We start from the raw sequence: 14,248 nt of genomic DNA, 5'->3' as shown, positions 1-14,248 counted from the left end.
TGTTTCTATTAGACCATGTGCACACATTCAGTATTTAGTCAGTATTTTACCTCAGTATTTGTAGGCCAAGACCAGGAGTGGGTGATAAAATACAGAAATGGTGACGTGTTTCTATTAGACCATGTGCACACATTCAGTATTTAGTCAGTATTTTACCTCAGTATTTGTAAGCCAAGACCAGGAGTGGGTGATAAATACAGAAATGGTGACGTGTTTCTATTAGACCATGTGCACACATTCAGTATTTAGTCAGTATTTTACCTCAGTATGTGTAGGCCAAGACCAGGAGTGGGTGATAAATACAGAAATGGTGACGTGTTTCTATTAGACCATGTGCACACATTCAGTATTTGGTCAGTATTTTACCTCAGTATTTGTAGGCCAAGATCAGGAGTGGGTGATAAATACAGAAATGGTGACGGGTTTCTATTAGACCATGTGCACACATTCAGTATTTAGTCAGTATTTTACCTCAGTATTTGTAGGCCAAGACCAGGAGTGGGTGATAAATACAGAAATGGTGACGTGTTTCTATTAGACCATGTGCACACATTCAGTATTTAGTCAGTATTTTACCTCAGTATGTGTAGGCCAAGACCAGGAGTGGGTGATAAATACAGAAATGGTGACGTGTTTCTATTAGACCATGTGCACACATTCAGTATTTGGTCAGTATTTTACCTCAGTATGTGTAGGCCAAGACCAGGAGTGGGTGATAAATACAGAAATGGTGACGTGTTTCTATTAGACCATGTGCACACATTCAGTATTTGGTTGGTGTTTTACCTCAGTATGTGTAGGCCAAGACCAGGAGTGGGTGATAAATACAGAAGTGGTGACGTGTTTCTATTAGACCATGTGCACACATTCAGTATTTTACCTCAGTATTTGTAGGCCAAGACCAGGAGTGGGTGATAAATACAGAAGTGGTGACGTGTTTCTATTAGACCATGTGCACACATTCAGTATTTGGTCAGTATTTTACCTCAGTATTTGTAGGCCAAGACCAGGAGTGGGTGATAAATACAGAAGTGGTGACGTGTTTCTATTAGACCATGTGCACACATTCAGTATTTGGTCAGTATTTTACCTCAGTATGTGTAGGCCAAGACCAGGAGTGGGTGATAAATACAGAAGTGGTGACGTGTTTCTATTAGACCATGTGTACACATTCAGTATTTGGTCGGTATTTTACCTCAGTATCTGTAAGCCAAGACCAGGAGTGGGTGATAAATACAGAAGTGGTGACGTGTTTCTATTATACTTTTCCTCTGATTTTTTCACTCCTGGTTTTGGCTTACACATACTGAGGTAAAATACTGACCAAATACTGAATGTGTGAACGTGGCCTTACAGTCTGTAAAGTTTGCTTGGTCTAGAACATAGTTATGAGCGAGTATACTCGTTGCTCGGGTTTCCTCGAGTATGCTTGGGTGGTCTCCGAGTATTTTGGCGTGTCGGAGATTTAGTTTCTGATGCCGTAGCTGCATGATTTGCGGCTGCTGGACAGCCTGAATAAATGTCGGGAATGCCTGTGTGTTAGGAATTCCCACATGTATTCAGGCTGTCTAGCAGCTGCAAATAATGCAGCTACAGCATCAGAAACTATATCTCCGAGCACGCCAAAATACTCAGAGATCACCCGAGCATACTCGAGGAAACCCGAGCAACGAGCATTCTCGCTCATCATTATTAGAAACTGGTAGAGGAAAATTCACAAAAAACACCTTATGGATAGAAGATAACTAGCTGTTTGCTGGGAATTTGACCATATGGACTCCCAATGATCCTGAGATCGAGGCCCTGGAACACTGTGGCACCATTCTGAATGGGGTTGAGGTGCTCATGTATAGCTTTTACTTCAAACATTGTCTAAGGGACTGGTGGCTTGCCTATTTCTGTCAGTCCCATAGACAATGCAGCAGAGCCTGTGAATATGCATCAATTTTGGGATTGCTGGAGATCCCAGTGGTCGGACCCCATCGATGAGTAAGTTATATTTTTTACACTCCATTAAGTTTTTTTTAATTAAAATTAAAGGAATTTATTGTAATCATATAAAACACAATAATGATTTGTGTATACTGTGCAGCCAGAAACATTATCAATTGCTTTTCACAATCAGTATGTGTTATTGTATTATGACTTACCAAGAAAGTAACATTTTCAGCAGTGGAGTTATATTGTGCAGAGTTTTTTATTCCAAGGTCAGATGTGTAGATCAGGTTTGTCAGTGTAAAGTTGAGAGTGAAGTCTTCAAATACTGTGGATTCAACTGGAGGTTGGGTCACCACCACTATAGGAGGCTCAACCGCTGATAAAAGAAATAAAAAAGTGAACAAAAGCTTCAAGATTTGCTGATATGATGTGGCATATGGGGTATTCCCATCTCTAAGGTCCTATCCCAATGTGTAGTAGGTGTTATAATAATATTAGCAAATACCTCCAATTAGTACTGTAGTATAGTTTTTCTGATTTGCTATGTCTTTTTTCTTGATGTGCAGACATTGCAGGACCTAAGTTATCCATAGTTATGACCACTAGCAACTAGTTAACTAACTGTGACTATATGAGTGGTCGATGATGGAGATGGGAATACCCTTTTAAGTAATCTTTAGCTCCCTAAGTAGTGCCTGGCCATTTTGTTTTTCAGTACCAAGGTTGTCCGCATTGATTAGGCAGCATAAAGGTCCTGACAGGTCCCCTTTAATACATTAATGAGTCAGTTTTATATTTCATTAGCAGCACACTTCCTTCTAATTACTTTATTTGCATTGTTTTTGCAACCCGCATTTTATTGAGATGTAGGACACTATACAGAATATTCACAAGTCACTATTTTCTTTGCAGGAAATACTTACAAGCAGTTGGTACAATCGGCTGTTTCTCATTATATCCTACAAGGTAAAAAAAAAAGTCACCAACTGTAGAAAATGCATTAGATCTGAAAATAAATCTAAGAAGATATTGATATTGGAATTACCATTGACATAGAGGCTGTTTGGATCCAAAGTGTAGGCTCCAAGTGTGGTGACATTGCTTGTCTGGTCCTTCAACTCTTTGTAGAAAGCGACTGTATTGAATGGGCTAGATGCTGAGTAATTGCTGTACGTACAGATGGCATTAATCTTAGTGTCTTTGGAATTTGCCAACCTAGGATATGAAAAAAGGAAACAATGTAAAGATTTCTATTAAGTACTAACATTAACTCTTAGGCTGGGTTCACATTGCGTTTGTGGGCAGCATTTATCGCATCCGTTACGTAGCGGAATTAACGCTATGTAACAGATGCGATAACGCACCCATAGGCTGCAATAGACAAGCTCATCGCCAACGCATGTCATAATCGGCATGCGTTCGCGATGTGCCCGTCATTCTGTGATGGACCCTCGGACACGGTCTGCAGCGTTCGGGGGTTCTACACTGCTAGTGCAGATAAGGAAGCTGTGCTAGCGTGATCGCAAAACGCGATCACAAAATGACAGTAGCGTTAATGCAGTCCATCAACGATATGCATTGAATGGACTGCATTAACACAATGTGAACCTGGCCTTACATTTGCTGTTATACACCTCTTGTATGTAATATACATTACATTGCTCATAGATTGTGAGATACAGAACAGCGCCTGGCTCAGCCATGCACAGTCATTTCTTACCTTCCCTCCACTAGGTGGCATTTTGATTAGTCAGCCATGGAAGGCTGATAGAACGAACTGGGGTCTTCCAGGGTGAATATAAATTACTGCAGTTAAGGGGGTTTTACACTAAGCGATATCGCTAGCAATATCGCTAAAACGTCACTGGTTTTGTGACGTTATAGCGATATTGCTAGCGATATCACTATGTGTGATACTTACCAGCGACCGGCTCCCCCGCTGTCCATCGCTGATCGCGCGAGAATGTCTGGCTCCATTTCTCGTCGGGCGCTTCCTGCTGAGACTTCCTGCTGTGACGACGAGCGACGCTGGACGCGGGCGGGAGGACGCCAGGATCGCTGCGTGTGAATGGTAAGTATCGTGCGCTGCGTCGCTGCTGCATCGCTGTGAGGTCTTTCTGTATGAAAGCTCACTAGCGATCATTTAGCGATGCACCAGCGATCCTGACCGGGTGGGATCGCTGGTCGGATCGCTGGTGCATCGCTAAATGTAAAAGGGCCTTTACTCTATGTGACTCCAGATTGCCAGATCCTGACAATATCCAGAATGCAAGGACTGAAGTCATTGATCATTCAGCCTGAAAAACCCCTTTAAACTGGCCAGCACTAGATATGTTTCACATAAAAAAAAATTCTAGTGTGCAAATAGCTCGGTATGCCCTGATATTGCACACATAATGAAAGATGCAATAAATGTCAAACATATCATGGTCAAAAATGATTTATCTAGCAGAAGTCATGTGCTCTAACTTTACATATATTTATATATATTTTACATAATAACATGTACTTGAAAACAGGTGCTTTGTGACATTATGGCAGTCATCACATCATCTCTATCCTGTACTTAGTAGTGGCTGTGATGTAAAATGTATGGCGTGCATATAAAACGGAGCATTCTAAGCAATAAAGAGGTGACAACACTCAACAGAGTCCCATTGCATAATAAAACAGCTGATTGATGTGTGTATGGAGAGTCCATTTCACCACCAGTCTCATATTGGTGGTCTGTCCTAGGTCATCAATATTAAAATCCTAAAAAATCTCTATACATCCCCTTTTTTCTCCAGTGATTGATTTTCCACTCCTTCTTTCGAGCACTGACAACTTTCACTAAAATATATGTTCATATACAAGTTGTCAATTGTTATGGTCTCATAAGCCAAGTTATACTAATTAATTTCCTGCAAACTACAGATACTTGTATGTTTTGTTTCTCCTGTTCTATAACAAACCCATATGTTGTAGCGTGTCCAAAATGATAGATGAAAAATACAGCACATTCAAAAACTTTCCATAGCCTTTTTTTGCAGGAAAAATAAAATGAGACGGTCCAGAAGCCACATTACCACATTGTATATCGTATCTTAGTTCGATAAGCTAGGAAGAAGGCTGGCACCTCAAAATAGCCATAACGCGCGCATACACCAATGAAGGCTCTTGTCAAAATGCTCGAATTGCCAACAGCTATTTTGACTAACCATACCCCAACATAACAAGAACACTTGGTTTGGCCAAGAATTCACAGTTTTCAGAGAGGAGGGTGGTGTAAGCCAGGCACTTTTGACAGCAGCTTCTATGAGAGGTTGGTGGTCAGTGGCACTGAAATTGGGGCATTCAGCTGACATTTCTCTTATGGGTGCAGATTTCATAGTGCTAGTCCACAAGTTGTAGTTTACCAATAAAAATGAACATAGTTACATTTTAAAGCAAAATAGAATACGGTATGTCTTACGTGAATTGCTCCACTTTACATACAGGCGAACTGTCCTTCAGGCTAGTTTTATTTATCACCTCATACAACTACGGAAGAAAAGAAATAAAAGTTTTAAATAGAAATGCATAAGAAAAAATATATCTTATAAAGCAGGTACATATCTTTGGGTTTTTGTTCAATGGGTAAAACCATTCTTTTTGTCGGAAGAGAGTTGGTTTAAGGGAACCTGTCAGCTGATGCGTGCTGCTCTTGGACAGAGAAAAACATACTTTAAATGCTGCCGGAGATCAAACCACATGGGTGACTAGTCGGACCGATGTGAAAGGTGGCGGCTTATCACTTCACAGTCCCCTGGTACGACAGGACTGTCTGTGTGCATGTTGGGACAGACGTGTCAGTCATTGGAAGCAGGTTTGGGAAGATGTCAGGAACCCGCCTGTCCGACTAGTCACCTGTGCTACTTGGTCCCCTGCGGCATTGAAAGTATCTTTATTTATGAAATATCTAGACATACATGGGCAAAATTACACAGCCACAGTGTCTGATACATGCAGCTCTTGGGTTGGGCCACATGTATCAGCTGTCAAGTTCCCTTTAGAGGTTGCCTTGATGGAGCGGCATTCTACATGATGTGGCCTTGATATGAATTTTCTGTCAGATAAATATGTCTGATCACGCCTACCATCCTATAGTATATGTGCTGAAGAGACTCATCATAAAAAAATGAGTCATGACCCAATGTAAGTACCACTATGAATACTCCTTCTATCCTGCACCTGTACACCTAATTTACAATGACAATTTACTTACCAAAGTTATGATGGAGAGTTGAGTATTGTTGAATACTGAAGTATTTGCTGACCCCATATCTGCAGTGTACGCTAGATTAGTTACAGTGAAATTCAAGGTTAAGCTTTGGACAATATTTGTAGATGTGGTCGGTTTTGTACCTGATGTAAAAGAGAAGAAAGTGGGCCCCAGGATATACAATGAACATTTAACTGAATTCAAGTCTATTAAAATGTATTTATGTTTGACGATTCCCAAATATTCCATGTCCTTGGTGCAATGACAGGTTATTTTTATTGCTTTTTACTGTGATAAAAATCATTCAATGATACATAAACGTTGCTATTCCGTTTATTAATTCCTAAAACTTACTCTGAGATGGAGCTGGACTTGGTAACGCCTGTTCATTGTATCCTTTTTGAAGAAAAAGATGAACATTTTAGTGTCTTGGTGCATTATTCTTTATTATGTGTTTTGTTTTCAAGATATATTGACATACAGAAGTATAGTATAATATCAGAAAGAAAGAAATATTGATAATGAAATAGATGCAGAGATATAAGATAGATAGATAGATCTTCTTTAAGAGGCTCCTCTGTCCTCCACTCATTACCTGTAGTAATGGCATCTGTTTGAACTTGTTATCGGTATAAAAGACACCTGTCTACAACCTCACAGTCACATTCCAAACTCTACTATGATGAAGACTAAAGAGGTGTTGAAGGACACCAGAAACACCAGAAAGGCTGAGAAGGCTGGGAAGACTGAATCTGCAATAGGCAAGCAGCTTGGTGTGATGAAATCAACTGTGAGAGCAATAATAAGAAAATGGAAGACATACAAGTTGACGACTGATAATCTTCCTCGATCTGGGGCTCCATGCAAGATCTCACCCCGTGGGGTCAAAATGATCACAAGAACGGTGAGCAAAAATCCCAGAACCAAATGAGGGGGAACTAGTGAATAACCTGCATAGAGCTTTGAACACCATAACAAAGGCTACCATCAGTAACATACTGCGCCACCAGGGACTCAGATCCTGCAGTGCCAGACGTGTTCCCCTGCTTAAGCCATTACATGTTCGGGCCCATCTGAAGTTTGTTAGAGAGCATTTGGATTATCCAGAAGAGTATTGGGAGAATGTCATATGGTCTGATGAAACCAAAGTAGAACTGTTTTGTAGAAACAAAACTCATCGTGTTTGGAGGAGACAGAATGCTGAGTTGCATCCAAAGAGCACCATACTTACTGTGAAGCATGGGGGTGGCAACATCGTGCTTTGGGGCAGGTTCTCTGCAAAGGGACCAGGATGACTGATCCGTGTACATGAAAGAATGAATGAGGCCATGTATTATGAGTTTTTGAGTGCAAACCTCCTTACATCAGCAAGGGCATTGAAGATGAAATGTGGATGGGTCTTTCAGCACACTGCCATGGCAATGAAGGCGTGGCTTCGTAAGAAGCATATCAAGGTCCTGGAGTGGCCTAGCCAATCTCTAAATCTCTACCCCATAGAAAACCTTTGGAGGGATTTGAAAATAAGTGCTGCCCAGCGACAGGCCCAAAACATCACTGCTCTAGAGGAGATCTGCATGGAGGAATGGGCCAACATAACACCAACAGTGTGTGCCAACCTTGTGAAGACTTACAGAAAACTTTTGACCTCTGTCATTGCCAGCAAAGTATATATAACAAAATATTGAGATGAACTTTTGTTAATGACCAAATACTTATTTTCCACCATAATTTGAAAAGTAAATCTGGGCAAATCAGTCTAGGTGATTTTCTGGATTTGTTTTGTCATTTTGACTCTCATAGTTGTGATCTACCTATGATGTCAATTACAGGTCTCTCTCATCTTTTTAAGTGGGAGAACTTGCACAATTGCACACTGACTAAATACTTTTTTCCCCAATATAGGTAATAGCTAGCTAGATAGATAGATAGATAGAGTAAAGGAAATAGTTATTTGATCCCTTGCTGATTTTGTAAGTTTGCCCACTGACAAAGACATGAACAGTCTATAATTTTAAGGGTAGGTTAATTTTAACATTGAGAGATAAAATATCAAAAATAAAATCCAGAAATTCACATTGTATAAATTATATACGGTACATTTATTTGCATTTTGCAGTGAGAAATAAGCATTTGATCCCTCTGGCAAACAAGACTTAATACTTGGAGGCAAAACCCTTGTTGGCAAGAACAGCAGTTAGACTTTTTTATAGTTGATGATGAGGCTTGCGCACATGTCAGGAGGAATTATGGTCTACTCCTCTTTGCAAATCATCTCTAAATCATTAAGATTTTGAGGCTGTCGCATGGCAACTCGGAGCTTCAACTCCCTCCATAAGTTTTCTATGGGATTAAGGAGACTGGCTAGGCCACTCAATGACCTTAATATGTTTCTTTTTGAGACACTCCTTTTGTTGCCTTGGCTGTATGTTTTGGGTCATTGTCTTGCTTGAAGAACCAGCTATGACCCATTTTTAATCTCCTGGCAGAGGGAAGGAGGTTGTCACTCAGGATTTTATGGTACATGGCTCCATACATTCTCCCATTGATGCAGTAAAGTAGTCCTGTGCCCTTAGCAGCCCAAAACATGTTTCCACCTCCATGATTGGCAGTGGGGATGGTGTACTTTGGGTCATAGGCAGCATTTCTCTTCCTCCAAACACGGCAAGTTGAGTTAGTGCCAGAGCTCAATTTTTGTCTCATCTGACCACAGCACCTTCTCCCAATCACTCACAGAATGATCCAGGTGTTCATTGGCAAACTTCATACGGGCCTGCACATGTGCCTTCTTGAGCAGGGGGACCTTGCGGGCACTGCAGGATTTTAAACCTTTACGGCGTAATGTGTTTCCAATGGTTTTCTTGATGACGGTGGTCCCAGCTGCCCTGAGATAACAAGTTCCCCCATGTAGTTTTAGGATAATCTCTCACCTTCATCATGATCAAATATATCCCACAAGGTGAGCTTTTGCATGGTGCCCCAGATCGATGTCAATAGACATTCATTTCGTATTTCTTCCATTTTCTTACTATTGCACCAACAGTTGTCTCCTTCTCACCCAGAGTCTTACTTATGGTTTTGTAGCCTATTCCAGCTTTGTGCAGGTCTATGATCCTGTCCCTGGCATCCTTAAAAAGCTCTTTATGCTTGCCCATGTTGTAGAGGTTAGAGTCTGACTGATTAATTGAGTCTGTGGACAGGAGTCTTTTATAAAGGTGACTATGTAAGACAGATGTCTTTCATACAGGTAACGAGTTGTTTGAGAGTGTCTAACTGGTCTGTAAGAGCCAGAACTCTTAATGGTTGGTAGGGATGCAAATAAATTTATATAATTTATACAATGTGATTTTCTGGATTTTATTTTTGATATTCTATCTCTCAATGTTAAAATTAACCTACCCTTAAAATTATAGACTATTCATGTTTTTGTCAGTGGGCAAACTTACAAAATCAGCAAGGGATCAAATAATGATTTCCTTCACTGTAGGTAGATAGATAGATAGATAGATAGATAGATAGATAGATAGATAGATAGATAGGTAGATACTGTAGATAGATACTATAGATAGGTGATAGATAGACAGACAGACAGACAGATAGATAGATAGATAGATAGATAGATAGATAGATAGATAGATAGATAGATAGATAGATAGATGGTACCATTGACATAAAGGCTATTTGGGTCCAGTGTGTAGACTCCCAACTTTGTGATGTTAGATGTCTGATTTTTCAGTTCCTTGTAGAAATTTATTGTATCAAAAACAGGAGTAGTCTTGCTGGTATAGTTGCAGATGGCATCGACTTTGGTGTTATTATCACTGTTTGTCAAACTGTGGATCAGAAATAAGGCATTTACTCTTTACTGATACTTGTAGTTGTTATAGCGATAGTTTTATACCCTGTAAAAGTGATAAAAGACAGTTCTACTATATTTGTTTGCATATAAAATATGTGTTATTAATTAACTAAACACATTCTTTCATCAATGAAAAAAATACAAAAACACGCAAAGATGACAATGCAGTGTTAGCTATAGAACAATTTACCGGCGAGTGGTGGTCTTCCATACAATATACAAAGTATAAACATATTTTAAAGAACAGATATCATACTATTATATATTGCCTAAAAGCGGCGGCTTTTCCAATAAATTAATGAATCATACAAAGAAAAAGGAAAACCATATGCCATAAAAACAATAGAATTTTATTATAAATAGAGATTATAAAAAGCATTGAAATACAATGCAATCTTATATGGAGGCAATAAATGCAAAAGAACAATGGCCTATACAACAGGTACTTTATCTCAAGGGATTGTGCGTGAATCCCTTGAGATAAAGCTTCACCGCGAAACGCGCGTCAGGGGTGCCTTGGCCACTTAGGTACAGTATTTGCCTAGCATCAGCGGCCATTAACTCTTTCCTCTCTCTTTTCCTGCTTTTTGGCTTTTACATATCACTTGTGAGCAGCTTTGTTTAGGCTTTAATGATTGCACTATGCCTCCTTTCTTAGCCTGTTTTGCTTGCTGCATCTAACTTAGGATTTAGTATTTACCCACATTAGTGATTGAGGATTTTATTTCATGGCCGTATGCCATCATTTATGTAGGCATCTTTAAACTCTGGTTTATACTTTTGATACATTTTACTTACTTTTTGTATGATGAATACCCTGAACAGTGTGTATATATATTAATGCCACTTTATGAGTATGGCTTCTGTGGGCTTTAAATGTTAATAGTATTTGATATAGTCCTCTTTACCTTCATATTTTGGGAATCATTTCCCTGGAAGCCTTTTTAGCTCCATATGGACTGTTGAATTACATATGTACGCAAAATTTATTGTACCTGTTGTATAGGCCGTTGTTCTTTTGCATTTATTGCCTCCATATAAGATTGCATTGTATTTCAATGCTTTTTATAATCTATTTATAATAAAATTCTATTGTTTTTATGGCATATGGTTTTCCTTTTTCTTTGTATGATTCATATTTTAAAGAACATAAAGCTCTGATTTACAAAAACGTATAAAGAGGGTTTGTCACCAGGTATAAAGCGTCCAGTTTCTGCTCTTATGTGGTGTTCTCACTGCTCCCCTTAGTATTCCTTATCTAGTTTATTTTAAATCCACCATACACCACTCTACTCTCAAGATCACATCTCACTACCTGTGCACTTGACCCTATCCTATCCTACTTTATCCCAAACCTCACACCACAGTCTTCATCCCAACCCTAACCCACCTCTTCAACCTGTCACTAACAACTGGTGTATTCCCCTCAAGCTTTAAACATGCTTCAATCACACCTATCCTCAAAAAGCCCTCTCTTGACCCATCCTCTGTATCTAACTATCGCCCAATATCACTTCTCCCCTATGACTCAAAACTACTGGAACAACACGTCCATCTTGAACTGTCCTCCCAGCTCTCTTCTTGCTCCCTCCTTGACCGATTACAATCTGGCTTCCAGCCACACCACTCCACTGAAACTGCCCTAACTAAGGTCACCAATGTCCTACTAGTCGCCAAGGCCAAGCGACACTACTCTGTCCTCCTCCTCCTGGACCTGTCCTCTGCCTTTGACACAGTGGACCATCCCCTATTACTACAGACACTCTCATCTCTTGGTATCACAAACTTGGCCCTATCTTGGATTGCGTCATACCTAACAGACTGGACATTCAGCGTCTCCCACTCGCACACCACCTCCTCACCGCGCCCCTTATCCATCGGAGTCCCGCACGGTTCAGTCCTAGGGACCCTGCTCTTCTCCATTTACACCGTCAGCCTCGGACAGCTCATAGAATCTCACGGCTTTCAGTATCACCTCTATGCTGATGACACACAGATCTACATCTCTGGACCAGATATCACCTCCCTACTAAACAGAATCCCTCAATGTCTGTCTGCTATTTCATCCTTCTCTGCTAGATTTCTAAAACTTAATACGGACAAAACAGAATTAATCATCTTTCCCCCATCTCACGTGACCCCCCAATGGACCTATCCATTAAAGTAAATGGCTGCCCACTCTTTCCAGTCCCACAAGCTCGCTGCCTCGGGGTTATCCTTGACAATGATCTCTCTTTCAAACCACATATCCAAGCCCTTTCCACTTCCTGCCGACTTCAACTCAAAAATATTTCACGGATCCGTACATTCCTCAACCAAGAATCTGCAAAAATCCTAGTCCATGCCCTCATCATCTCCCACCTTGACTACTGCAACCTCCTGCTCTGTGGCCTCCCCTGTAACACTCACATCCCTCCAATCTATTCTAAACTCTGCTGCCCGACTAATCCACCTGTCCCCCAGCTATTCCCTGGACTCTCCCCTCTGTCAATCCCTGCACTGGCTTCCCATTACCCAAAGACTCCAGTTCAAAACCCTAACCATGACATACAAAGCCATCCACAACCTGAGTCCTCCGTACATCTGTGACCTCGTCTCCCGATACTTACCTGCACGAAACCTCCGATCCTCACAAGATCTCCTTCTGCACTCCCCTCTTATCTCCTCTTCCCACAATTGCATACAAGACTTCTCCCGCGCATCCCCCCTACTCTGGAACTCTTTACCACAACATATCAGACTCTCTCCTACCATGGAAACCTTCAAAAAGAACCTGAAGACCTACCTCTTCTGACAAGCCTGCAACCTGCAGTAACCACAGATCCACCAAACTGCTTTACGACCAGCTCTACCCTTGCCTACTGTATCCTCACCCATCCCTTGTAGATTGTGAGCCCTCGCGGGCAGGGTCCTCTCTCATGCTGTACCAGTCGTGACTTGTATTGTTTAAGATTACTGTACTTGTATGTATTATGTATACCCCTTCTCACATGTAAAGCGCCATGGAATAAATGGCGCTATAATAATAAATAATTATAATAATAATAATACAGTTACAGACTTTTGGGCCTTTTATTTAGTGCTAGTTTTTATGCGCTTTTTCAAGAGGGTGTGGCTAACAGGATTCTCTGGGCGAAGTCTGTGATCATTGCCTCCTTGTTAAAAACCATAACATTTTACAATAATTAGAAGACCCATAGCTCTGGCACTGTATGGTGGCTTTGAAAATAAAATAATGGAATACCCAGGAGAGCATTGGGAGTAAAATAAGAGCAGAAACTGAACACTTTTTACTGGTGATAGGTCTTCGTTAAGGGTGTATATATGTATGTGTGTGTGAAACCTTCAAGCATTCATGGTCAAGCAGGAAAATATGGCATGTTGCCTCTTGCTGGCTTTGGAAGACAAAAAATTACAAAAAAAGTTGCCTAAAATGTACAGTATTCCTTACTTTATTATCTGGCATGAAGGTAAAGAAGACCCCAGACTGGTGTTTTTCATTACCGCTTGTAACTAAAAGGAAGAGAAAAATACCTTGAATTTGATGAATACTCTAAATGATCTTCACTTATGGGAAATAGATCTAAATACTCACTTGACTAGTTATATTAAGACGTATGATAAGGAAGTTCCCAGAATTGGGGTTCCCAAAGTCCTCCTGATATTTCAGATTGGTCAGGGTGAAATTCACAGTGATGATAGAATTTGGTGGAGAGGTCGTAACAGGGGGGAGGGTGGAGGCCACAGTAGCTGTAAAAGAAATACAAAGATCACACATGTAAGCACTTTAATAGCAATGTTACTTAGATTAGTAGTTTTCAGTCTCTCATGGTTAATGTAAGTTTACTTACTCAGAGATAATGTTGGCTCATTATAACCTGAAATAAAAAGCAATTATAAATATTGGGGCATGGCTTTTTCCAATATAGGTATAGTGTGTGAGCTAAGTTAATCCATTATTACCATCAATATATAGACTGGTGCTATCCAGTGGGTATTTGTCCAGCTTCATGATGCCACCTGTGAGTTTACTGAATTCCTTGTACACAACTGTCCTGTCGAAAGCTTTGCCTACTGTGTTGTTAATGTATGAACACACCACGTTGATACTGAGAGAATTGGGAATCTTTCCAATCCTGCAAGCATAGATACATCACAGATATATTGCTTAGGAAAAAAATAGTCCTATTATTATATATAGCTCATGTAAA

At 40.3% G+C, this 14,248-nt stretch overlaps 1 protein-coding gene across 1 annotated transcript in view; it reads right to left on the bottom strand.

The window, feature by feature from the left end:
- The window catches only part of LOC141100422 (mucin-16-like), a 55,005-nt gene that overhangs the window by 20,906 nt on the left and 19,851 nt on the right, over positions 1 to 14,248 (bottom strand). Inside the window, exons 8-18 of the mRNA XM_073588923.1 lie at positions 14,001 to 14,173; positions 13,889 to 13,915; positions 13,633 to 13,787; positions 13,489 to 13,550; positions 9,842 to 10,011; positions 6,536 to 6,577; positions 6,185 to 6,324; positions 5,393 to 5,460; positions 2,984 to 3,153; positions 2,862 to 2,897; positions 2,151 to 2,314 (exon numbers count right to left, since the gene is read on the bottom strand). Coding sequence (XP_073445024.1) covers positions 2,151 to 2,314; positions 2,862 to 2,897; positions 2,984 to 3,153; positions 5,393 to 5,460; positions 6,185 to 6,324; positions 6,536 to 6,577; positions 9,842 to 10,011; positions 13,489 to 13,550; positions 13,633 to 13,787; positions 13,889 to 13,915; positions 14,001 to 14,173 — 1,207 coding nt within the window. The remainder of the gene's footprint in view (positions 1 to 2,150; positions 2,315 to 2,861; positions 2,898 to 2,983; positions 3,154 to 5,392; positions 5,461 to 6,184; positions 6,325 to 6,535; positions 6,578 to 9,841; positions 10,012 to 13,488; positions 13,551 to 13,632; positions 13,788 to 13,888; positions 13,916 to 14,000; positions 14,174 to 14,248) is intronic.

The sequence above is a fragment of the Dendrobates tinctorius genome, unplaced genomic scaffold (genome assembly GCF_039654945.1).
Source record: "Dendrobates tinctorius isolate UK_male_01 unplaced genomic scaffold, ASM3965494v1 ptg000011l, whole genome shotgun sequence".
NCBI classification, from domain to species: Eukaryota; Metazoa; Chordata; class Amphibia; order Anura; family Dendrobatidae; genus Dendrobates; species Dendrobates tinctorius.
Note: the sequence above shows the minus strand (reverse complement) of the source record. Positions and strands in the feature narration are given on the sequence as shown.